Raw genomic sequence first — 24,298 nt, forward strand, 5'->3', positions numbered from 1 at the left:
TTATACCGCACTATTCGTGGAGATCATCGCACCGGTAGACATTAACCCAAAGTATTTCTCGATGTCTTCACTCATCAAGTTGAATCTTCTACTCCTTTTTGTTTCTGTATCTAGCCGAAAAGCCTTCATCTCAGTGTCAAGTCGTCTGGCGAGGCCGTAAACCTTTTGATGCCTAAAACGCTGATTGTGTTTGCGTATATTCATGATTCTGGATCTAGAGGTATACTTCCTCAAGCATTGGTCATCTCTCTTCGAATCTCCGCTCCTGCCAATCGCGAGTACTACCCAGAATGCTACCCAATACGACGTAGCTGCAATAAGACTTCTACCTGTCCGTATGTGGTCATGAATATGATCGTATCAATGAGTCCCTCTCACTTGAAACTATCGTTTTCAAGAACAGCCGACTATCTTGTTTTCTAGCCTCTATGAAACTTGATAGCAGTGAGATGACGCACAGACCTGTAGTCCCGCTGCGAGGCAGACTCGTGGCTTTCCGTGGCGCGTGAAGAAACTCACACAGGTTGATGTAGCGAAGTACCCGCAATATCGTGACAATCCGTCGTCTCTTACTGATACGGAAACGGATTATTTCCATTCGACTGGTTAGTCTGAGCAAAGCAAAGTGCCCGTCTTCCAGCCCTGGTCCCGCCTCGTGTTTTTCTAAGTGACTCAAGCTGAGCCTTACGACTCTGAAGTAGATTCAAATCTCATCATTGTGACTATCTCAATAACACCGACGTATGCACTGAAGTAAATGTGCAAACATTATGGAGAGACACTCTAGACAATAGACAAGCAATATGCTTGGCAGAAGTTCATAAGGGAGGGGAAGTGAGCAGCACCAGCATCTCACTCATCCTCGGCATTCTTTATCCAGAGCAGTATGACTTCTTCTCGTGGGTCTCCAAATATCATCCGTCTGGGATCGTGGCGCTGACGCGTGAAAATGGCGATGATTTCGAGAGAGGCAACACCTTCCATGTGTCCACAGTTCTGTGCAGACCGTTAACAATATAATATATCTCGGGTTGTCTCTTGTAAACTTCATGCCTGAGAATTCTCTCTTCCACCGCTGTATACGGCATGTCTCTGAACGGCTTACTGCACAACCCTCGCCTGGCCACTCTCGTTCATCGCTGTATGTCTATAAACCATCCGTTGCCTATCAGGTTCTAGTTTAGCAAGGTCGATGTATGCATCACGTGAACCAGAATATTTTTTCGGGAGATGCAGTTTCGGTATCTACTCCAGCCTTTCTCGACACACTCTCGAGATAATGTTCTCGCCTCGTTTTTGTGAATGTGATTTTTGACATGATATGGCGACTTGAACCAGCGGTATCTACAGTCGATTCCCACTTATTCAGGAGTGAAGTAGAAGAAGCACTTGAGTGACTTCCATATGATCGCTCTGTGTTCATGAGAAATGTGAATTCTCTGCTGTCTTGACACAGTGTTGATGATTTCCTCTACTTCTCTGCTAGTCTGTCGCTGAGTCGCTTCGATCAGGTCGAAACCTATCACACTTCCCCTCCTCCGAACCCTCGCAGAATGAGCTCTTCAAAGGCCTTCACGGCATCTCACCAGCATCACGGAAATATGGGAAGTATTTCTCCAAACCGATTCTCGACAAGATAGTTCGCATGCTCACCTAGCAATAAGCGGCTGAGCTCGCGACAGAGTGAGACCGCTCCTCTAGATTTACCTGAGGGCTGCCCCTCCTGAGCGCTTCCTCCACTGCCCTAGATCGGCTATCTCTTGCTATGTGTCCACGGAATGTGGTGAAGTTATCATTGAAGTCCTCACCCACGCCTCGACGCTTGGAATCCACAAGCGCTCGACGCCTAGATGGATGTGAAATGTCCTTTTCCATGAAATAAGCTAGGATGCAAACAAATATGCCCCTTGGTAGCAGCCGTGTCGATAATTGAATCGTTGCGATTTCTCTAATGTCACGTGCATCCTTTATGATGTTGACAACAATACATTCATTAGGATTCTTGTGTGACACAAGCACCGACGCAGCAACCACAAGCATCCAGTAGCCATAGGTGAGGAAACACATACTCTTCTCGGAGCTTACGCTAGCTTCGTCTCAATGATATTCCTAGTCTTGGCTGTGAGTGCGCAAAAACCGGAAAAGTGATCAGAACCGTTCCCCTGGCAAACGGTCTATTTCGCTTTCTTCAGAAATATGACATTAACCGTATATGCCTTCAGCGTATCACTCAAAAGAACAGCGGGGATGGACATTTGCAGCCCCCCTTCGAGGGGCTGCAAATGGCAGCAACTTCCGCATAATTCTACTGCATTCTCAAGAATACTGCGACGTGAATTGGTGCGATTTGATCACACCTCGATAAATTAACTAATACAAACTGACTCGAATTCCCATTAAGGGTTCAATGACAGACACCTCATGGCAGCAGCAGCAGCAGCACATGTCATTGACTGAGCGCTTGAGCTTCCTTCTGATGGAGACAATACAGCGCCTACACAGTCACAGTCGGCTGCTCAGTCCCACACTCCGAACGTCACCGATTCATCAGCTTCAGCTCGTGTCTTGAAATCCCTGTATGTGGCCTTCAGTCCCTCCTTTAAAGTTATCCTAGCCTCCCATCCGTTCAAGTGCTTTTGAGCTCGCGTGATATCCGGTTGTCGCCTGAGAAATGAACAAACATCCGAGACTTTACACTAAGGCTCACCTTCTTGGGTCATCTTGAGGTAGGGTTCGATACTCTATCTCCAACTCATGTTTATCCGCGGTAGTAGCCGCTAGTTCTCTGACCATGTTAGCCAGCTCACCCACGGTGAACTCACTCTGATTACCCAGATTCACAGGCCCAATCGTTGTCTCGCCTGACTCTCGAAGTGGGAGTAACAAAACGGTCGAGGTCCCTACATTCCATTAGTCGGTATAACCCCAGGACGAGATCGGACACGAAACAGAAGCTCCTTGTTTGAGTGCCGTCACCATAGACAGTTATCTTGTCACCACGGAGTGCTTGTACGAGGAAATTAGACACAACTCGACCGTCCTAGGTGACAAACACTGTCACGACTACTGCATGACACGCCCTACGTGGAACATCATTCTCGGGCCGTAGGTGTTGAAGATCCGTGCGATACGGACATCAACACCATGCTGTCGATGGTAGTCCATACACAGTGCCTCTGCTGCTCTCTTGCCTACTAAAAGTCTCTCTCGATCATTCTAGCATGGCGAGTAATTTAGGATAGGTTGTTCGCCAATAGCAGAGGCATAAGCCCCACTGGTCGAGCTTGGGTCGTCACCTTCATCGTAACAGCTCCTTGTCCCGATGCAGTTCACGTTGCCAAAATAAGTCTCCTTCTGAGGGTGCTCCTCGGGATCGCCATACACCTGTAACACCTCCCAGCCATTGATCAACCATTCATCGTCTCTCGACCATCACCTCGCTGGTGCTTGCTAAAAGCAGACGTGCCCCTGTCCTCTTGGCGATACCACACATATTCAGCGTGCCGATAACCTGACAAGTCGATAACAGCAGTTAACAGCATCGCTCCGCCAGTCTAATCAGCGACATCACCGCATCGATAGGAGATCGATTGAGCACTCACGTTAGTCTTCAGCGTCTTGATGGCATTGTGTTGATAATGGACAGGAGAAGCCGGGCACGCCAAATGGTAGATCTGGTCGACCTCTAGGAGTATCTGTCATACCAGCCGTTCCTCTCAGCAACGGAGTGACAGTCGACTTACCTCTTGGGTGACGTCGTGCCTGATGAGCTCGAACCTTGGGTTGGATAACCATCGAGCGATGTTAGCCTGCGCCGTCGATTCAGAACAATGCTCTCACGATAGTTGTGAAGTGTTGTCGGGATGTTGTTCACCTTGTCTCCACAAAAGAAGTTGTCCATGCATATCACTTCGTGGCCAAGTTGCATCAAGAAGTCGACCATATGAGATCCGATGAACCCACCTCCCCCCGTCACAAGAATGCGCTTCTGAGACTCACTTTCACTCGAGAACAGTGGGAGGCACAGTTACGCACCTTGACAGATTTAATATCATTCGGGGGTATCGCGATGATCTCCTTAGGGATGAAACCATCAGAGGCAGCCATTTCAAGGTCGAGTGGGTCGAATCACACAAGTGCTCGGAGCTCTTCAGCTCATTGACGAACACAACACTGCACTGTGGTGAAATTATAACTTCTGTGCAACCAAATGTAGCAAACCTGGACGATTCTAAATTGACACCGTAACAATTCAATGAGCTATCAAATGCTGCATTTAAGCAGTATCTCCCTCCTTAGGCACGGCAGGCACCTCGACGCCAACCAGATCACAAAGGTCTTCGTAAAACAGTGCCGTAGACTTGAGGACATCGTTGATAGCATCTTCAAGCTCTGCAACGTCTTCTTTACCTTCAATCTCGCAGATCATTCGCCACGCCTTCATCGACGCCTCCTCGAATTTGGCCTCTTCATCGGGCGTGTCCGAGAAGTCAATAGCCCGCAAATACTCGCTCTGCCAGTACGGTATCTAACACAATGTGAATCCACGCATCAAAATAAGCTCATCAGAACATCTCTACGGTTCTCTCGTAGAACAATTATATGCGCTTCAACTAGCTTTGAATAACACACCGCACATCAGTTCTCTATGTATGCCTCATAATATCCATACCGCACGATCCTAGGTTCGCATCAAGGCTCGTCGATGTGAATCGCGCCATCTCACCATCGCTAGGAGCCGAATGCTCCTCAACCGAACTGTCTCCGCCTTTTTAGTGCTTTTCCCTCGATGCTTTTTGCTCAATTCGAGTTGCTCCCGAATGAGTTCCAAACGATCCTTCAGAAGCTGCCTAAGACGAATTCCAAGTGACTTGCAATAACTCCGGCGTCGGATAGTTTATCTAAACAACCTTCCGATGTAGTCTAGCTGGTTAGGATTCGTGGCTCTCACCCACGCGACCGGGGTTCGAGTCCCCGCATCGGAAACTTTTAAATTCTTTGAGGAATTTAGGAGGAGTCAACCGAATTCATTTGGTCGGAAAACCAATCATCATTTTACTACTCTACCATTGATGAGAAAGTCTCAATACCTACCCACCGGCCTCACCGAGGTTCGTGTTGTACACAGTAGGGCTTCCCACCAAATGATACCCAACCGCCCCCTTCCTTCACGGAGGCTCCTCTATCACACATGACCATCGATGTCTGACTCGTATCGAGGGGCTTCGACAACCCCGGGACAACCTTCAAATGAGAACACTTCACGCCCGCCACAGACGACACACTGTGAACAGAAAGCAGCCGCCACTGTGCGACGATCAGCATGAGGGCACAAACACTTCACCATAGAACATAGCCAAGACAAAGGGTTCCGAGAGAGTTCATAAACGCACAGGACAACCATGCGACATTTTGTTAATGTTACTAACACTACAGCAGCGAATATGAGAGAAATAAATTCCCTGTGCGCTAAGATACACATGAAATGGGGTTCTGAGGAGAGGAACTTCGTAGTAATAGAGCTCAATAGGAACGATGGCAACAGTAGTTGAGAACGACCCGACGGGGCATCCTGCATTATACCATCATCATCGTATCCCAGAAGACAACCAATAATACACATCAGCACACTGCCTTATACATCTAGCAGTGTGTGTTACTTTTATCTACAACATCATTATATGAGCCTTTCTCAAAGTCACCATCATATAGCCTGGATGCACTCACGGCCTTGCTCATGCCATATCGTCAGCAGCAAGCCTGTTCATAAAGATGCTCAACTGCTCCTTCACTCTGTTAATCTGATACTGCAACGTCAATCGCGCCAGCGTCATAATCTCATCATCAGCATCCTCCTCTTCAACTGCCGGCGCCTCGTACCCCACAGGTACGAATTCAGGCGCGTTAGGATTCAACGCGGGCTCTTTATTGTCTCTTTCGGAAGTGTTCGGTGAGAATTCAGGAGCATCACCATTGAAAGCTTCTGATTGATATCCAAAGTCACGGCTCGGCAACGAGATAGCATCTCCAGACCAACACGAGCTCTTCTCTGAATCATATGACGTCGTCGGCGTCATGAGCGCTCCCAAAGCAACCGTTGACTCTGCCATACAATAAGGTGACGGGGGCTCCGGCAACAACGTGGAGCGATTAGGATCGGGTAGCAAATCAAGGATAGGATTTTCGTTATAATAGTCGGCAAGATCCTCGAGCGAACCGAACTCTCTCTGAACGTTGCTCGCAGTGTCTTCGAAATTTTCAGGTTGATGGTGGAAGTAAGTGTCGAGGCCTGACATACCTCAACTAGGGTGAATGAGAGAATAAATGGAACAACTGAGGCTACTGTCTCCGATCGCCTACTATAACGTTAGCCTACAACAACGCATCCCTAAGGATCGACCCCTCATGAAACACTCAACACAATTCTCCTACCATGTAGCATCCAGGAGAGATAGATGAACACTCCTCTCTATTAGAGCCAACCTGACCGTTGATGTGCAGGCGACCGTTATGGCTACACACAAGGCTGACAGTAGCTCATGTCGAATCTGCGTCAGGGGGAATTCCAAAAATTCCGGTACTGAAAACTCCATCGTGAGGCCACAGAGTAAACGTAATAATATTCACAACAGTGCGGATTGAATTTTTCAACACCGCATTGAAAGAGTCGATAATATCTTTACGGCCCCGGCAACCTCGTCGAAGACTTCTTTGCCGTCAATGACGATGTAGGCCAAAAAACCGCACCAAGTGGGAATCTCTAAAAAGAAAAGTCCCGTCAACAAGAGGTACGAATAGAATCACAAAAATCAGAGGCCGTGAGACGGAGCGAAATTCAACGGCAAGAAGTCGTTCGAATGACCAGTTGAATAAATCGCAGAATAATGTCGGGTGCCGGGATCGAACCCGAACCAGAGTAGTGCTTCCATGAGACTTCCATTGAGCCGTACTGAGAGAAGGATAGAGGTGCTTGATGATACTGCCCTACCGAGCCGCATATGATAACACCTCCATCGTGCTAAGAGAAATGAAGAGAAGCAGTAAAAATAACAAGGCAACAATTCTCAGCTTGGTGATCGCATACACTACTAAGAATCATCATCGATTCAGACTAAACACCAACTGATCATCCAGAGAACACCAAAAATACTTCTCATGCCCTCCACCAACTCCAAGCGGAAAATAGCAGAAACACGATATTAGAAACACCACATGGGAGGAGACCACCACTCAATACAGCGTGATAAGCAAACGTCGAGCCTGGAAGCCATTCCCTTGAGAAAGCATATAGAAATACCTGAGAGCAACTAAACAGTCAATGACACCACTGAGGTGGCTTACTCGAGTTTGTCTCTGGGGAAGTTGAACAAGATGTTCATCAGCCGATAATAGCCGACATAATTCGCAAATTCGTGCTTGCTAAAGTTGCGCACTGTTTTAATCTGAACATAATTCTAAACCATTACTGATACCACACTTCCCTCACTTCATCGTCCCTCACCCCACACAACTCTGGTCGATAGTCTCTACCAGCAAGAACCTCACCAACATCAAAGCCAACAACAAACCCACCTCCGATTTCTAAACCGCCATGATGTCCCATACAGTTTAACACCACGTTTATACCTGACAACGAAACGATTCCAACCCGACAAAACCCGAGACCTCTCACTCTTCCCCGTCCCACTTCGAGAACAGCCTAGACATCGTAAGATGGTAAGCCGGAATGTAACCGTTGTATATCGTGTTATCATACCTAAATCCTCGTCGACAAATTTCTGCCATAAAAGCTACCTCATAGACACATAGTGCGACACAGGGAAAGCCTCACACCACTCGTCACATACGATGAGGAGTGGGAACTTTGTCTGTACCTAGCACAGAGCATTTATATATACAACCGCATCTTCTGCCTCTACGTAGAGTAATTTCTCATCATCCCATCTAGCAAAGGGCCCTCCCTACTTTCAACTGCTCGAAAAGCTCATATACAGCCTGACAAGCATAAGCCTGGTTGTCCAACGCAAAGTCCACTATTTCCCACAAGGTCTTCGGCTCCGGCAAAGGGGTCGTCATTGACGGTATCTACCTCCCTCTCATCACAACATATTCACCACCAGTGATAGCCATGCTCTTCCCTTACTAATGTTCTAATGCAGAACTTGATACACGAATTCGAGTATGAAAAGTCCCAACACCAACACATGTAGTTGATGGTTTACAACCCCACCTTACCTTCACATCCCTACGATAGTGGGCCATCCTCTCGAGCTTGTACCTACACACAGTCCTCAATAGCAACGACATGACCAACACGCTTACTCTATCTGCTCGGTGGTGAGCTGTTCCAAATCGATACCATCTCCGAACTTAATCACGAGCTCCTTATGAACCGCCTTCTCAATCAACGGAGAATACAACCGCCTCGTGAAGTTCAAATCATTGCCATCCAACGCCCTACTCAAAATATTCAAAAATCGCTTCGCTCCGCCCTTCCCACCTTCTCCCATACACCTTCATATCCACCGGCATTTGCTCGAAGAATTCTCTATTGCGAATTGACGTTCTTTCCAAAAACTGCTGACTAAACTCATTTTGAATATACAACCCCGCATTGCTCCGCTTGATCTCGGCAATTTCCTGACCTCATCCGTATCTTCCCCAAAACGCCCTCGATGAACCTTACCCTATTGTACCGAGACAGGAGCGGCTCGTAGATCACCAACCACCCATTAAGGCGCGCCCAACACACGATGTAGTTCAACACCCCCGATTTCCCAGAACCTACAGTGGAGCTTCGCCCTAGTGATATGAAAACTGCATATCACCGCGAATATCGCGTTTTCACCGAGTTTTACGCACCACTTCGCGTAAAACGGGTGAAACTTTAGTGTGAACGAGACCGCTATGCAAAGTTATATCTTAAACATCTTCAATTTTTGAGAGTTCGGAAGTCAAATTTGAGTAACATCAAGTTGATAACGATGTGAATCGATTGACTCGTCATATAAGCGTGCTGCGCCTATATTCGGACTCCCGAACTGAAGGAAGCCATCTCGAAAATCTAGACGTGCGTAACTGTTTAGTTCGCACCGTATAAAACGACCACTTCAAAGACGATACCAAAACACCCACCTCTCTTCCCATCCAATAACCATCCCCTTGAACTCTGGAAGGCCTCCTTATCCCTCAGGCACCGCAGCTGCTGCATCAACTCTAATGTGACCTTCCGTAGCATTATTCCGAGGTCCCTAAATACACTCAGGAATATATGTTCACTTTCCTCAGCGGTTTCCAATATTCTCCCCACAAATTTCATACAAATTCGTGTAGAAATGTACAAAAGCAAACGAGAATTTCCCGAAATTTCTCATAATTTTCATTTTCCCATCCTCCTCACCGCTGTCTGCTTTTTATCAGCATGATATCGCGAGGCAACTCCCCACCCTAAGAGGCCACACTAACCACAGAATTGTCGGACATGTAACCCACCATTCCCTCCGGAAGCAGCTCCATAAGTTCATCTCGAGGAAGCCGCAGGAAACGCCCCACATCAGACGCCTTGGGAAAATACTCCTCCCCTAAAACGAAAAATTCAAAAAACGCTTCGCTCCGCTGCTCCTACCTCCACCACCCTTTCTAGGCAACCACAGGTCCGGTCGCTTAACCGGCTCCTCTAGGGGCATGTTGGTGATGTCCGGGGTAATCATATGGGACGGATATCTACCACAAACACCATAGAGGTAGTAAGAACAAGCTCTGAGCCTACAACTCTACAACGGCATCTCTCTGTTGCCTGAACTGCTGCTGGCCATACGATGACGACGACGACTCGACTCCCTATAAACACCCCACCTCATGAAAAAAGACCCTTCCGAAACCCATAAAGCGAATCGGTTTTACACTCCATCAGTAACCAACACACTTTCCTTATCTGTATTCCCGCTTACCATACACCTATACGATTTATTCCTAGTTCTATATTCCTCCTCCATCACAATGTCAAGCGGAGATGAGCAACTCATTTCGGGCGCCTTCCCACATCCTCCTACCGTAGTTCGGCCCTTCCCCCCCTGTCCAGATGGCCCTTGGTCCTCACCCTCTCTAGGGAGGGGTATCCCAAAGACCTTACCCGTGTCCCATGCTCGGAACCCTGCAGCTCCCCGAGCCATCACCGGCACAGACCTGCTCTTCTTACCGACTCCAACGGCCAACATCCGAACCCAAACACTACCAAATCACACGACTACCCCTTCCCCCCACGTCCCGACAACTCCAACCACCCCCACCGCGAGAAACGACGACAATCACGAGGAAGGAAAACAACAACTATAGGAACGGCCACTCCTAAGCTCTTGAGCCCAAAGCTTTGCTCATCTCAGACACCCAACCATACACGCCGAAAAATATAATACCCCCGGAGGACACTTGAATCACTCGAGGCAGCATGCCCCTGGTCAACGCCCCAGGCCCCTCGGTCTTCACAATCCTCATCCTGATAGAAACAACATTAACCTCCCACCGCACGGCCCTCTATTACATGGTTTTCAGGAAGGTAGCCCCACCAGCCTCAGCGCCCTTCACACTCAACATGCTCCTAGTCTTGACCACATCGAGCGGTGTAGTAATAGCAGCCGCAATGCCCCCCGCGATGGCCCCACATATCGCACCTACCATAGACCCTACCACCACTAGGAGCCCCTCATCCTAGTACCTCCAAACGGTGTGACCTCCTCCCTTCCCTGGAGCTTGGCTGCATACACCTTCAATTCTTCCCATATGGGGAACTCTATGAATCCAAAGGGGATTTCCCTCGCCAGTGTAGCCCCATAACCGGTAAAGAAGCCCCGGAGGCCGAAATTGCGATAAACGTGCGAAATCACCTACACACAACCAACTATTATATTCACCCGTTTTACGTGAAGTGGCGTAATACTCTGTGGAAAGCCCGATACTCGCGCTATGCAGTAGTCGTGAAATATATTTTTCACTAGTGTTTTTCATATCACTAGGGTGAAACTCCAATTTCGTAATATAGTTTCCTATAATACATACCACAACCCCTCCAACTCCCTCCCCCCACCTCCCTGTACGTCCCAAACTGCCCGGCCTGTCGATTCTGTTTGAGTATATCAGTAGGAACTCTCGCCGCACAGGCCACACACTCAGCCATAGCAGCCGAACAGCCATGCAGGAGGAAAGAGCCTTCCTTAACAGGCAAACGAGCCCTACCAAGCACACCTCTACCCTACCACATACCACACCTCGCTCACTTCGCCTGCTCATATGTAAGGAAGAACAACGCTGCCGCCGGTGCCGACCCCAAAGCCGCCGCCCCAAGGCCACTATAAACTCCTCGGAACTACAACAAAACCTCTAAGCCCTACCAATAGGGCATCCCATTCTCACCCCTCCGGTGGCCCAAAAACCTTGCCTGGACTGAATTCGCGTTTTGATGGTATCAACCGGGTAGAGGCCTATGTCTACAGCAAGACCAGCGCTCGCTCCCGAGACCAAGGAGCTTGCCCACGAGGGTTTCTGCTGCCTCTCAACGTGTGGTTGTGAACTACTAGTGCTGGACATTCTGATAAAACTGCCGCCCAACACTACGAAGAGGAGGGCCCAAACTCAAGATTAGTCGCCCACAGAACAGTAAATCCAATAATACGAAATTATACAACTTATTCAGTAATATTGATACAGTGCTCACCCAAAACGGCTAACACTACTAGCTTCGCTCCGCCGGCGACATGACGAACCGCCTCCTCCCGAACCAGGGTCGCTCAGCAGCAGGCTGTGACCATACCCAGCCGAGCAGGCCCCCATTCTAACGGCTCCGATACTACCAATAACCGACGGCACGTACTGACAGGACCGCTGGGATCTCCTCGGGGGAGCCGCGGCCAGCCACGACCCATGGACGGTTGGTGGTGGGTTAAGTCGGCCTAACTGACCATAACAATCAGAACCCCAGGAGTACACTTGCCCTTGAGAGTCTATCGCCAAGGCGTGAGCAAAGCCACATGACAGAGCCTTGAACCGCTTGCCCGGGGGGAAATTGGTGACCTTTCGAGGGCAGGTCAGCTCCAGCGGAGCCCCAGGGGGCAATGCCAGCTGCCCGCTCTCGTTGCTACCCCAAGCCCACACGTCCCCTAACGTCGTCAAACACGCCGTGAATGCCCCACCACACGCCACACTGCCGACCACCCCGTCCTTCTCAGTGCCCACCTCCACTACTTCAGGAGTGGGGCATCGGCAGCTATTGCCCCCCTCGCCTGGGGGGAAGGTCTCAGCCGAGAATCCCAGGCCCAACTGACCGAACTCCCCCCAGCCCCAGCAGTACAGTTGCCCACCTATAGTCACTGCTGCTGTATGGGCCTCCCCACACGCCACCGAGGCAAATCTACTGCGCGAAACCCCACTGGTGAGCATCATCGGTCTGGTCACTATCGAGTCGTTCTGGACATCATAATGAGCTTCAACCTTCTCAATACCCAGCTGACCCCCCTCCCCTCTCCCCCAGGCCCAAAGGCGGCCCTCACCATCAATAGCAACAGCATGATACGAGCCGCAACCCACAGTCGTAGCCCTGCACCCTCCTCCTAGGGAGACCTCCACCACCCCCTCCCCTCGACCGACCCTGCTAGAGGTCGGAGAGGCCGTCAAGTCCCCCACCTGCCAAAGGCGACCATCCTCCGACAGAGCCACCACAGCAGAGGCAGCACAGGAGACCGCCTCGATAACAACCCCATGAGGAAGGCGTGGCAAGCGAACCTCAGGGAAGCCAGACCCCCACACGTAGAGCCTCCCCTCATCACAGACTGCTGCCGACACGCCATCTCCAGCCGATACCACCATCAGCCTCCTGCCCTTCATCGACATCAACCTTACCGGTCTGGGCATCCAACCTACCCCCTCATACCGCACTCCCAGCTGATTCCGATCGTCACTACCAAAAGCGAAGCAGGTCCCTCTGGTGACCTCTTGCGTGTCCGACAACACGGGCGCGGTCGCTACCTTATCCCGACCCTCCAGGGCCACAGCCGACCCCTGCTGGAAAGCCACCATTACACACGGCTTGGACAGGTCCATGGCCCAAGGGAGCCTTTCAACGTCAACACCCTCCATACTAGAAGCTAATACCTCATCCACCTCCTCGTCCCCAAGGACCGGCCCCGTGAGCCCTTCAGCACTCTCAGCTCTCTCTAGGGGTCCACTTTCCAGCCGAGGCGGAGCGAAGCTCATACCCTCTTTTGCATCCTCCCCACAGGCCCTAAAGATATCCCCATACTTCTCCACCTTCAGCACCGCCCCCTTCGCATAAGCGTACAGGCCCAACCGCCATGCTAGCCAAGCCACTATTCTCTCTCCCTTCCCCAGCCGATACCTGGGATCCCCATACCCTCCAGGGCCCACCAACATCGCCAGCGCTTGTAGGAGCAACATTGCCGACAACTCCGGGGAACTATTACTCGCCGCGGCGATCCCTTTAACACACCATAGGCCTGCTATCAGCTCAGGGTCGGTCGGACGGAGCGCCAAGACCGACCTAGATAGGGTAGGAAAACACGCAAGCACCCCCGCACTCCTCTTCTCCCTCGCTGCCGACCACGCCCCTTGGACCAACAGTCGTTCCCTATAAGAGGCACTACGACTCTTTGGCAACCTCGTAGATGACGGCAGGCAACAGGCCAACACTAGCCCTTCCAAAGGCACTCCTGATAGCTGCTTCTGGATCCATCTCACCCCGAGGGCCTCATGGACCTTCACAGCAGCCCTAGCGGGCTCCCTCAGCCCCTTGGGTGGCCGATGCCTCACAGTATAGACCTTGGATGGCCTCAGCATCGCCTCGAGTTCGATCATGCGAGCCCCCTCTGGCTCCAGTACGGCCCCCTCAACCGCTTGCCAAATTCCAGGCCGGCGACCCCTCCGTCTCAACAGAGTCTTCTCCACAGTAGCCTCAGGGAGGGCCATCCTCAACTCCCACGACATGGCCCGTAGCAGCTCTGGTGGGTCCAACAGGGCCAAGCCCACCACTACGACGGGCGGAGGTGCCTCCCGAACCCCTATAGACAACATCACAGCTAACATCACATACAGAGAGGCAGCGATAGCCGCCGGATCGTCACTCGGTGAAAAGCGTCCATCCAAGGCGGTGTTGAAGAGCACACAGAATAGGGCCTCCCCATAGGAAACTCCACCCGCCGAGCCACCAGCCTTTCCAGGCAATATATTCCCATACCGTCTCGCGGTGTACTTACACGCCCGACCTACCATAAACACGCACCACGGCACCAACCTCTCCTGCATGAAGTTCACTTCCAACACCCCCTGCTCCTCCCGACACCTCCTCAGCTCCTCCGCCACTATCACCGCTATTGCCCCCAAGGGCAGACCCATCTCCCTCAACGCTGCCTTACATACCACCATAGTCGACCCCCCACGCACCCTCTGCCTCCTCAGTGCCTCCCTCGCTTTCAAACCCACTTGATGTGGAAGAATACCTCTGGGATAACCTACCTTCAGAGCATAGGGGAAGCGAGCCATCTCGAAGGCTTCCTCAACACTGGGTCGGGCGATGCCCTCCACCGTCACCGACCCCACAGTAACCCGATCCTCAGCCGAGACCCCAGCCCAGGTCCAGTCGACCTTCTGCCCCTCATTCAGCACACATGCCTCATGACACGTATCCTCACTTCTGAATACCAACACCCTTTGAAGCTCCTCTTCTTCCCCCTTGCCTCGGCTCATCCTCAACGGCCCTACCTCCTCCCCTACACCCACCAACGCACTGCCCCAAACCAGCCATCCCGGCTCCACCTCCACTAAACAGACAAGCCTATTCTCCTCTGCCCTCAACGCCTCCTTCGCCACTCTGTGCTCCCAACAGTCCGCCCTAATCCTCCTACAGTACACCCCAGCGCCCACCGCCGCACCATCCCTCCTGAACTCCTCAGTGCCCCCGATAGCCCCTACTATATTCAAAAACGCCTCACTGAGCACGGCCAGCTTCCTCATCAGCCGTACAGCATCATCGGCTTTGTTGGAGCCACGAAAAAGGAGCTCAAAGGGGAAGTAGTGGGCATCGTTCGCTAGCTCTGTCACCAACAAGGCAGACGCGACTGTCTCCATCTTCCCAACCTCCAACGTCTCTACTCCTCCCATCAACTTCACCACCCTCCCACTCACATGAGACCACATGCCATTCCAGTCTATGGGCTCCAGGTCCCTCAAGCCCTCCACCTCCCCCTTGGCCAACTCCCCCACAATCCCCCACGCCTCCCCATCAGCAGCCCCGAACCGTCGTTGATAGAGATACCCCACCAGGTCCACCACCACAACCCCATCGCCATTAGAGCTCATAGGCGTACTAGTCTCCAAAGCCTCCTGCTGCTGCAGCTGCTCACCCCTAGGGGCCACCTTCGAACCAGGAGCCCCCACAGACGGATGGGTGCCGGGCGGTGCAGCAGAGGCGGTGCTTTTACAAAAGGACGCACCACAACCCATTAGTGACAAATCTGCAGGAGGAAGTCGCTCTACCGTCACGCGCCACGAAATTCAACAGCAGAACCATCATTACAGAAACCACATCTAATTAGCTGCCTTGTGAGCCTTTCATTCCCATTCAACGAGTGGGGAGCGCAACCCCAGAGAGACTAACTACAACCCAACACGCATACCCATCCCTCTCTCCATACCACACCCTCGCCCAATCCTACCTCCAATCCACAACTCACTCTCAGAGGCGCCAGTACCTCTACGCCGATAGTATCTACCATACCATATCAGCGCGAACGTCAATACGATTACATCTTACCCTCCAGCTGCAGGTTCAACCTGCTCCCCCAACATTGACAATCCTCATTAGAGCTAATCCCCGACACCCTCTGCAGTGAACACCACGCTGTTGCCCTGTGGCCCCCTATCATCACAACTAGCTTCCAAAGGGATATCCAACCTCCCACACGTGGGGTTGCCCAACGACAAATTCCGATTCCACCCCTCCCTACTACTTCAACGACATCAGCCACCAAGTTCAACCCACACAAGCACCTCCTGGAACCACAGGCCTCTAACACGATAACACCTCCCCATTGACCACCACCAAATCACTTACCATAAGTCTACACGGCTGCAATATTCGCGCTGTAGAAGCTCCACGCACCCGCGTAGCCGAACGGTGACGCTGGGGAGTTGCTTCCTTCTACCTCGTCACCATCGAACGATCTCCTGCCTACATCCAGTTACCGCCAACTCAGATCCAACTCGGCCGAGAAAAATGAATATTTTAAGGCTCAACAGAATCGCAATCGGCTATACCATCACACAGCGAAGTAAATGATGAAAGTTGTATAGGAAGAGGCAACCCAGACAGACAGCAATGGTACACAGCAATAACCCTCCCTCGTCCCGCTATCCCTCAACTTCCCCAAAAAATTCCCACAAGTCCATTTCACATCGCTTGATCGTCCGTTGTCTATTCCTTCGTAGTGCCCTCACACACCTCTCCATGCTCACCCTATGCGTCGGGTTATACACCCAACACCGGTCCGTCATACGCTTCAGCAGAGGGCACATCTTGGCGTTCATACAGCCGTTACCAATGTACCGCCCAGGGTGGAGACCGCACATTCCTACCGCTGCTACCATCTCACTGTGAGAGCACATCCTCCACGGTATCTACTATGCAAAATTCATTATCCTTATCGAGAAAAAATGTAAAAAAACGGAAAAAATTGTAAGAACACCGTTCAAATTGCATGGAAAACAGCGCGAAAAATTGTACAAGAACTGCACAAAAAAACGGAAAAGAGTTAAAAATTAGGGAAAACCGTTTAAATTGAACGAAAAACAGCCAAAAATGGGGAAAATGGCTAAAATTGAACGAAAAAAAGTGATTTTTTTGGGGAAAAAATAAGACGTGTACTCCACAGCGCTTCCTCACCTCCCTGTTCACCATCTCCCACACAATACACGCCCAAGACCACACATCGCTAGGCGTGCTGATATCATCATCACGAAGGCTCTCCGGACTAGCCCAGCCAAAGGTACACATTCTTCGTTGGTACCTACTGCCACAGCTCCCTCACCAACTGCCCCCAGGGGCCTTACCTCGGCACTATCCTATTCGCCGAATGCCCGAAGTCGCACAACTTAGCCGTAGGAGGAGTAGTCCTCAAATCCACCAACACATTCGGACTTTTCACATCACCATGAACGAGGGAGTGCCGATGCATATACGCCAACCCACACGCGATGTCCAGGGCAAACCCATGCACCGCCTTCGAATCCAATACCACACTGTCAGTGCTCGTGGGTCCATAGATAACCGCTGGAAGGGAACTTTCCAACAGCTGCGTTGCTAGGAACCTCCCAGAATAGGTCTCTGTGTCGGGATCAGCCGCTATCCCAGCCAACGACACCACATTCCTATGCCCACACACAGCGTGAAGGACATAAGACTCCCTCAGCAGCTCCGTGGCGTTCTCCAAAGTAGTCTCCGACCCTACCTGTTCCTTTAGGGCCAGGTACTCAACACTAGACGTGTTGAATGTGCAACTACCATTGCCAGCAGCAGCCGAGCTGAGGCCACTCCTAGGGCTCTGCAGCTCCGACATTGACAAGGGAATCGCCATCGCGGCCGACTCTACTATAGGGGGGCTGCTGGGGCACACCGAGGGCAGACGTGGACGGGTAAGGACATCCTCCTCAGACATAAGGCGATGGTGCCGACTAAGGTGATGCCTACTGCTACTGCGTGACCGATGTTTTAGAGTATACTGGGCATACTGTACTCTACCGTAAGCCCCCTCCCCTATGGTGTCAATTATGTTAATCTGTTCCATGGGCAGGTGCCTGTCTGCGAGAACGGGGTTACTCAATGCGTCTGTCACCGCCACTGGCGACCTCATGTGTCGATCTATGCTACACGCCTGAGGAACAGCAGTATAGGAATAAACAGCTCAGAAATTCCCTCACTTATTACACCAGCCGACATATGAATGAGATTATGAGCACGAAAAACCAACGATAATTTTCCCAGAATTTCCTCATATTGCGACCGACACATGTAGTTGACCATTCGCATATCCCTATTACCTTCAACAGCACCTGTTGCATCCTCTCTACTGCATTCACCTCTGCCAAGGTCATGTCCAACTCCTCAGCCGCCGTCCCCCCGTGGAGCATTCTCTCCAGATCTTCACCATCATACGACTTAGCCGATATCAATAACGACGACCTCGTCAACCCCATCAACTCTAACCATGCCGCTATCTCAAATCTATCCATACAATGTAGCGGTAGTATCGCTGAGTCGTACAGCTCAGGAAGCTCAGGGCCCGGCTGCAGCGGCACTGGGGTGACCGGACTGATCCCAATCATATGATAGCGCCACTGCTCAGCCCGTCGCACATGAGCCGTATAGACACATTCACTTTGCCTGACGCCATTATCATCAGTTCTCACCCACACAGAGTTGATAGGCTGCGTGAATGGGGAGATCGAAATGCCCTCCAAGAATTGGCCCTTGTCGAATCTGCCAACTTTCCACACAGCATCTTCGGTGACCTTGAACCCATACCCCGTGAACTCATCACTCTTCCAGTCGCCCTCGAAGGTCTCAGAGCTCAGCTCCCCCACATGGGCCCCTTCAGCTTGGACCCAATACCTCCCAAACCCCTCCCTTTTCCCCCCAACCAGACTGCCCGTGTACGCCCCTCTCCTGGGGTCGTTCTCATACCACACCGAGCCGTAACCAGTTATCTGGTCCTGTGTTGGGTCAAAATTTTCCCGCAGCCACCGAGGGAATTGCCCAAGGGGATGCAGAGGCCCCTCGGCTGGCAGTAGGGTCGAAAAGCGAGCTCGGAAAACGGCAGCCGCTCGAGGCGCGTAGGTCGATATTACATAACGATTAGTAACGAATTTCCCATCAGAAGTGACAAGCTCAGCTTGCCTGACCTTAAAACCAGCGGTCATGATCAGTAGATGCAAAAAAGCTGCCAATCCTGCTTGGTTCACGCTAGTCACCTCAGCTTCAAATATGTACCCCCAAATGCCCGGTCGTCGTGGACGATAACCGTGATGACGCGGCAACGCTACTGGACGGTCGTAACGAGTGCGGGGCCACTCCAAAGGTAAGTTGCGGATGGAGTGGTAGCTGTCAATAAGCTCGAATTTTCTCAACGATATGAGATCTTCTATACCTGTTGGAGCAATAGCCACCACCGTTCCTTCACAGTACTACATAAAAGTCCATTCTCGGGCGCCTCGTCAGCGGAGCCCGTCAATGGGCTCTTGCCGTTATCATAAAGATGGGCACTCAGCATCACAGACCTGTGCATCATGATAATAATAGTCGATCTATCTAGCCTTACTCTAGGTCCTCTCGAAGGGTACTCAAGGTGGGCCCTTGAGGGTCATCAAAGACACTCGTTGCTCTGGTCAAGCCGAAGTACCCCACAAAGCCGATGCCACCACGTCCTCCGGAGTAGTTGTAAAAACTCTGAAACGAAGCCCTAGGGTCGACAGCAGTAGCTGTTGTGGTTACCTCGCTGGCTACTGGGTTCCCCAACAGGTCCCCGTCACCCATCATATAGATGCGACCCCTCAACATGTCCATGCCCCTCCAAGCCAGCCAAGTAAGCATTCTCTGTAGTATCCTGTCTGTGAGGTCAGCGGCATGGAGTTGGACCACATCATCGTTTTTAGATATATGCCGACAATCGACCGAAGCACGGACCACAGGGTTGCTCCGGTCCACTGTGGTGAGGCTCACTAGTCTCGGTGGGGGGTTGTAGAAGGATATAGGAGGCTGTGGGACGGCGATTACTGCTGACCCTGAGGGAAAGCATTACCATCATTGTTACATACCACACCTTTGGTACTTCTTCTAGCCACCGACCAACCATCGCCACTGTTCTTCCTACTAGTAGCTGCTACAGTGGCATAGGCCGCCTTCTGATCATCGTCGTCCTCTAGGCCCTTCATTTCGAACGACATGTACCCTCCAGCTGAGTCGCTCCTTAGGTTCTGCCCAGGAAAGGACGCTGACTCGGCCGACGAGATGAGGCTATCAACAGACCCTCGATGATGGTGGTGGGCAATGGTCATCACCATTATCAACAACGGCTAGGAAGTGATGGTGGTGTGGTATGTGTTTGTTCGGCTCAGCCTACTCCCACTAGTACTCAACACATCGTAGTGAGAAAGACTGATAATAGTCGGTATGCAGACATGATTTGTATCATGCATGAATCAACCTCAGATACTTTTCAATGAGCCCACTTCCATCACAGGGACCTGCCCCCGCAGCTGCAGTCTAGACTCACCACAAAAAGTGTAATCTTGAACACTTGTAATTTCTCACCGATACGCAATCCCCATTCCGCTGTCACATCACCCGATCACAACTAAACCGTTATTGTAACGCCGTCGAACATGCCAACCACTACTGCCAATTCTGCTCAGATTGGCACCTCGACTAAGCCCTTGGTCCCGAAGGAACAAATCAAAGGCGACGATGATGCCACCGTGGATGTCACGGAGGCCACTAAAGAGCTGCTTACTTCCGATGATTGGAAGAGTAAAATTGAACGCCCCACCGCCGATACTCGCGTGAAGACTACTGATGTTACTGCTACTAAGGGTAACGACTTTGAGGACTACTTTTTGAAGCGCGAGTTGCTTATGGGTATCTTTGAGAAGGGTTTTGAGAAGCCCTCACCTATTCAGGAGGAGTCTATCCCTCCAGCTTTGGCCGGTAAGAATATTCTTGCTCGTGCTAAGAATGGTACTGGTAAGACCGCCTCATTCCTTATCCCTATGTTGGAGAAGGTTAATACCGACATCACTGATGGCATTCAAGGACTTGTCCTCGTACCTACCAGAGAATTGGCTTTACAGACATCTGCTGTTGCCAAGGAGCTTGGCAAGTATATGGATGCTCAAGTTATGGTTACCACTGGTGGTACTTCTTTGAGGGATGATATTATGCGTTTGTACAACACGGTGCATATCCTTGTTGGTACTCCTGGACGTGTTCTGGATCTTACCAACAAGGGCGTTTGCTCTTTGAGTGATACTTGCACTATGTGTGTGATGGATGAGGCTGATAAACTTTTATCCCCCGAATTCCAACCTGTTGTCGAAGAATTGGTGCGGTTCCTACCCAAGGAGAAGCGTCAGATTCTCATGTTCTCTGCCACCTTCCCGGTTACCATATTGGACTTCAAGAATAAGTATATGCCCGATGCTGTTGAGATCAACCTGATGGAAGAGCTCACTTTGAAGGGTGTTACCCAGTTCTATGCCTTCGTTGAGGAACGTCAGAAGGTTCACTGCTTGAACACTCTTTTCTCCAAGTTGACTATCAATCAGGCTATCATCTTCTGCAACTCCGTCACTCGTGTCGAATTGTTGGCCAAGAAGATCACCGAGCTCGGTTTCTCATGCTTCTATATCCACGCTAGGATGTATCAGTCTCACAGAAATCGTGTATTCCATGACTTCCGTAATGGTGCCTGCAGATGCTTGGTGTCCTCTGATCTATTCACTCGTGGTATCGATATCGAGAATGTCAATGTGGTTATCAACTTTGATTTCCCCAAGAACTCTGAGACTTATCTACATCGTATCGGTCGTTCCGGCCGCTTTGGTCACTTGGGAATTGCTATCAATATGCTCACTTATGATGATAGGTTCAACCTTTATAGAATTGAGCATGAGTTGGGAACCGAGATCAAGCCCATCCCTAGCCATATCGATGAAGCTCTATATTGCTAAATACGTAGTTAGCGGCCTTAAGTCTCGAGTGTATTGGAAAGACAGTCTGGTCCCTATCATCTCAAAGGGGGTTCCTTGATTTCAATGCCTCTTGTCTATAATCATCTATATGTCTCGAAGTGATTAAGGGGTGTTTCGAGGAGGATGTTGATCGAGACGCCTCAAGGTGGAAATATTAGCAGTGACTTGATTGTATTGCGTTATAGTCGGAACATGTGCTGAGAATACCCAACGAGAATATTCATCCTTATCGAGAAGAATCACTCCAACGAAACGCGATTCACCTGCTAGTCAAGAAACTTTATGAATGATACCGAGTTGGTACTTCAACGCAGCGTGTGTTGGCAGAGAGACGTGATATAAGGCAGGGTCGTTATCACTATTCGCCACGATGGTTTCATCTACAATATGTGGCACTCGTTACTTTCTGCTATCGAGAGATAATTCTTGCCTTTCGATATCGCTGCAATGTACGTGCCCTTGGACTTGCACTGAAACGAGTTACATGATTTTATGAACTACTCGCAATATAATATAAGCATCATAATATGGCCAATGAGTATGACCAAGCTACATAACACACCACAGTGATCAGACGACCCCATGGATATAGCATAGCAATTCATGAGCAATAGCTGTCGTGCATCCTCCTCGACACAATCATACACCCCCATCTCCCTTCCCATGTAGACTATCCGATTCCGACAACACCCCGGAAGCCTATTCCGATACGAATTGAAAAAATGGGAAGAATTTAAAAACTTAGAAAATTACGTTTTCGTAGGTCTCAGAGATAAACTTCTCTAGCTGGGGCGACTATGCCACAGGACTAAGATCTGCCTCAGTAAACCGATTTTGCATGAGGGGCAGATATGCCAACGACGAACTGAGGTCCTGGAACTCCAGCCCGACGTCTTATCCTCTTAGAGGTTATGCCGAAGAAATTGATCCCCTAATCGAAAACACCTGCAAATCTGGTCTTACCAAGTCATATCTTGAGGCTGTGGCATAGCCGCCCCAAAAAATGATCAGACTTGAACGATGTGTGTACAGTATTGCTAACATAATACCCTCCATTGGAGGGTCTCGTACGATGAAATTCCTTATTACTCTGACTGTTGTTCAATCGCGCGAGGCAGCGAAACTTTGAGTAGATGAATGCATATGATGTATTACTCGTTATAAAGGGGAGGTTTCAGTGGAGACTGGTACCCAATTACAACACAATGCATGTAACGCACTAGTAATGTTCCCAACAGCGTGGAGTTGTGCACATTGTGCCCGTCAAAATAGACATACATAGTTATGGATAAGAAGCAATGGAACAAAATCAAGGAACCCTCTTTTAAGACAATAGGGACCAGACTATCTTCCCCTCACACTCGAGACTTATAGGCCACTAACTACGTATTTAGCAATATAGAGCTTCATCAATATGACTGGGGATGGGCTTGATCTCGGTTCCCAACTCATGCTCAATTCTATAAAGGTTGAACCTATCATCATAAGTGAGCATATTGATAGCAATTCCCAAGTGACCAAAGCGGCCGGAACGACCGATACGATGCAGATAAGTCTCAGAGTTCTTGGGGAAATCAAAGTTGATAACCACATTGACATTCTCGATATCGATACCACGAGTGAATAGATCAGAGGACACCAAGCATCTGCAAGCACCATTACGGAAGTCATGGAATACACGATTTCTGTGAGACTGATACATCCTAGCGTGGATATAGAAGCATGAGAAACCGAGCTCGGTGATCTTCTTGGCCAACAATTCGACACGAGTGACGGAGTTGCAGAAGATGATAGCCTGATTGATAGTCAACTTGGAGAAAAGAGTGTTCAAGCAGTGAACCTTCTGACGTTCCTCAACGAAGGCATAGAACTGGGTAACACCCTTCAAAGTGAGCTCTTCCATCAGGTTGATCTCAACAGCATCGGGCATATACTTATTCTTGAAGTCCAATATGGTAACCGGGAAGGTGGCAGAGAACATGAGAATCTGACGCTTCTCCTTGGGTAGGAACCGCACCAATTCTTCAACAACAGGTTGGAATTCGGGTGATAGAAGTTTATCAGCCTCATCCATCACACACATAGTGCAAGTATCACTCAAAGAGCAAACGCCCTTGTTGGTAAGATCCAGAACACGTCCAGGAGTACCAACAAGGATATGCACCGTGTTGTACAAACGCATAATATCATCCCTCAAAGAAGTACCACCAGTGGTAACCATAACTTGAGCATCCATATACTTGCCAAGCTCCTTGGCAACAGCAGATGTCTGTAAAGCCAATTCTCTGGTAGGTACGAGGACAAGTCCTTGAATGCCATCAGTGATGTCGGTATTAACCTTCTCCAACATAGGGATAAGGAATGAGGCGGTCTTACCAGTACCATTCTTAGCACGAGCAAGAATATTCTTACCGGCCAAAGCTGGAGGGATAGACTCCTCCTGAATAGGTGAGGGCTTCTCAAAACCCTTCTCAAAGATACCCATAAGCAACTC

At 50.2% G+C, this 24,298-nt stretch overlaps 9 protein-coding genes and 1 non-coding gene across 10 annotated transcripts; 2 read left to right on the forward strand and 8 right to left on the reverse strand.

The window, feature by feature from the left end:
* Positions 1 to 2,516: 2,516 nt before the first annotated feature.
* On the reverse strand, positions 2,517 to 4,107 carry Pmar_PMAR024516 (UDP-glucuronic acid decarboxylase, putative; the record flags this gene model as incomplete). Its single annotated transcript, XM_002767276.1, has 10 exons — positions 2,517 to 2,664; positions 2,708 to 2,861; positions 2,905 to 3,040; positions 3,085 to 3,191; positions 3,297 to 3,384; positions 3,437 to 3,511; positions 3,603 to 3,695; positions 3,744 to 3,809; positions 3,875 to 3,988; positions 4,036 to 4,107. The coding sequence occupies 10 exons, from the start codon at positions 4,105 to 4,107 to the stop codon at positions 2,517 to 2,519; spliced, it is 1,053 nt and encodes a 350-aa protein (XP_002767322.1).
* Positions 4,108 to 4,276: 169 nt separating this feature from the next.
* Pmar_PMAR024518 (hypothetical protein) lies at positions 4,277 to 5,325 on the reverse strand (the record flags this gene model as incomplete). Its single annotated transcript, XM_002767277.1, has 3 exons — positions 4,277 to 4,528; positions 4,727 to 4,850; positions 5,108 to 5,325. The coding sequence occupies 3 exons, from the start codon at positions 5,323 to 5,325 to the stop codon at positions 4,277 to 4,279; spliced, it is 594 nt and encodes a 197-aa protein (XP_002767323.1).
* Positions 4,913 to 4,985, forward strand: Pmar_PMAR024517. The gene has a single exon. It is a non-coding gene; the product is annotated as a tRNA-Glu (tRNA).
* Positions 5,326 to 7,230: 1,905 nt separating the features above from the next.
* Pmar_PMAR024519 (conserved hypothetical protein) lies at positions 7,231 to 10,217 on the reverse strand (the record flags this gene model as incomplete). The annotated part of the gene is made up of 17 exons (XM_002767278.1): positions 7,231 to 7,297; positions 7,342 to 7,442; positions 7,487 to 7,526; positions 7,573 to 7,626; positions 7,673 to 7,756; positions 7,795 to 7,874; positions 7,966 to 8,085; positions 8,236 to 8,278; positions 8,323 to 8,457; positions 8,501 to 8,640; positions 8,687 to 8,784; positions 9,136 to 9,251; positions 9,401 to 9,447; positions 9,493 to 9,581; positions 9,626 to 9,723; positions 9,770 to 9,840; positions 10,053 to 10,217. The coding sequence occupies 17 exons, from the start codon at positions 10,215 to 10,217 to the stop codon at positions 7,231 to 7,233; spliced, it is 1,548 nt and encodes a 515-aa protein (XP_002767324.1).
* Positions 10,218 to 10,347: 130 nt separating this feature from the next.
* Positions 10,348 to 11,583, reverse strand: Pmar_PMAR024520 (conserved hypothetical protein; the record flags this gene model as incomplete). The annotated part of the gene is made up of 6 exons (XM_002767279.1): positions 10,348 to 10,495; positions 10,541 to 10,670; positions 10,715 to 10,883; positions 11,084 to 11,228; positions 11,274 to 11,362; positions 11,410 to 11,583. 6 exons carry the CDS (start codon positions 11,581 to 11,583, stop codon positions 10,348 to 10,350), a joined length of 855 nt encoding a protein of 284 aa, XP_002767325.1.
* Positions 11,584 to 11,706: 123 nt separating this feature from the next.
* On the reverse strand, positions 11,707 to 15,507 carry Pmar_PMAR024521 (regulator of chromosome condensation, putative; the record flags this gene model as incomplete). Its single annotated transcript, XM_002767280.1, has 1 exon — positions 11,707 to 15,507. One exon carries the CDS (start codon positions 15,505 to 15,507, stop codon positions 11,707 to 11,709), a length of 3,801 nt encoding a protein of 1,266 aa, XP_002767326.1.
* Positions 15,508 to 16,413: 906 nt separating this feature from the next.
* On the reverse strand, positions 16,414 to 17,618 carry Pmar_PMAR024522 (cyclin-dependent serine/threonine protein kinase, putative; the record flags this gene model as incomplete). The annotated part of the gene is made up of 3 exons (XM_002767281.1): positions 16,414 to 16,680; positions 16,946 to 17,069; positions 17,113 to 17,618. The coding sequence occupies 3 exons, from the start codon at positions 17,616 to 17,618 to the stop codon at positions 16,414 to 16,416; spliced, it is 897 nt and encodes a 298-aa protein (XP_002767327.1).
* Positions 17,619 to 17,874: 256 nt separating this feature from the next.
* Pmar_PMAR024523 (hypothetical protein) lies at positions 17,875 to 19,989 on the reverse strand (the record flags this gene model as incomplete). Its single annotated transcript, XM_002767282.1, has 7 exons — positions 17,875 to 17,925; positions 18,100 to 18,771; positions 18,907 to 19,205; positions 19,247 to 19,335; positions 19,377 to 19,504; positions 19,550 to 19,839; positions 19,887 to 19,989. The coding sequence occupies 7 exons, from the start codon at positions 19,987 to 19,989 to the stop codon at positions 17,875 to 17,877; spliced, it is 1,632 nt and encodes a 543-aa protein (XP_002767328.1).
* Positions 19,990 to 20,408: 419 nt separating this feature from the next.
* Pmar_PMAR024524 (RNA helicase, putative) lies at positions 20,409 to 21,944 on the forward strand. Its single transcript, XM_002767283.1, has one exon. It carries the CDS (start codon positions 20,440 to 20,442, stop codon positions 21,781 to 21,783), a length of 1,344 nt encoding a protein of 447 aa, XP_002767329.1. The 5' UTR covers positions 20,409 to 20,439; the 3' UTR covers positions 21,784 to 21,944.
* Positions 21,945 to 23,021: 1,077 nt separating this feature from the next.
* On the reverse strand, positions 23,022 to 24,289 carry Pmar_PMAR024525 (DEAD box ATP-dependent RNA helicase, putative; the record flags this gene model as incomplete). Its single annotated transcript, XM_002767284.1, has 1 exon — positions 23,022 to 24,289. One exon carries the CDS (start codon positions 24,287 to 24,289, stop codon positions 23,195 to 23,197), a length of 1,095 nt encoding a protein of 364 aa, XP_002767330.1. The 3' UTR covers positions 23,022 to 23,194.
* Between the last annotated feature and the right edge of the window lie 9 nt (positions 24,290 to 24,298).

The sequence above is a fragment of the Perkinsus marinus genome, assembly GCF_000006405.1.
Source record: "Perkinsus marinus ATCC 50983 genomic scaffold scf_1104296970858, whole genome shotgun sequence".
NCBI classification, from domain to species: Eukaryota; Perkinsozoa; order Perkinsida; family Perkinsidae; genus Perkinsus; species Perkinsus marinus.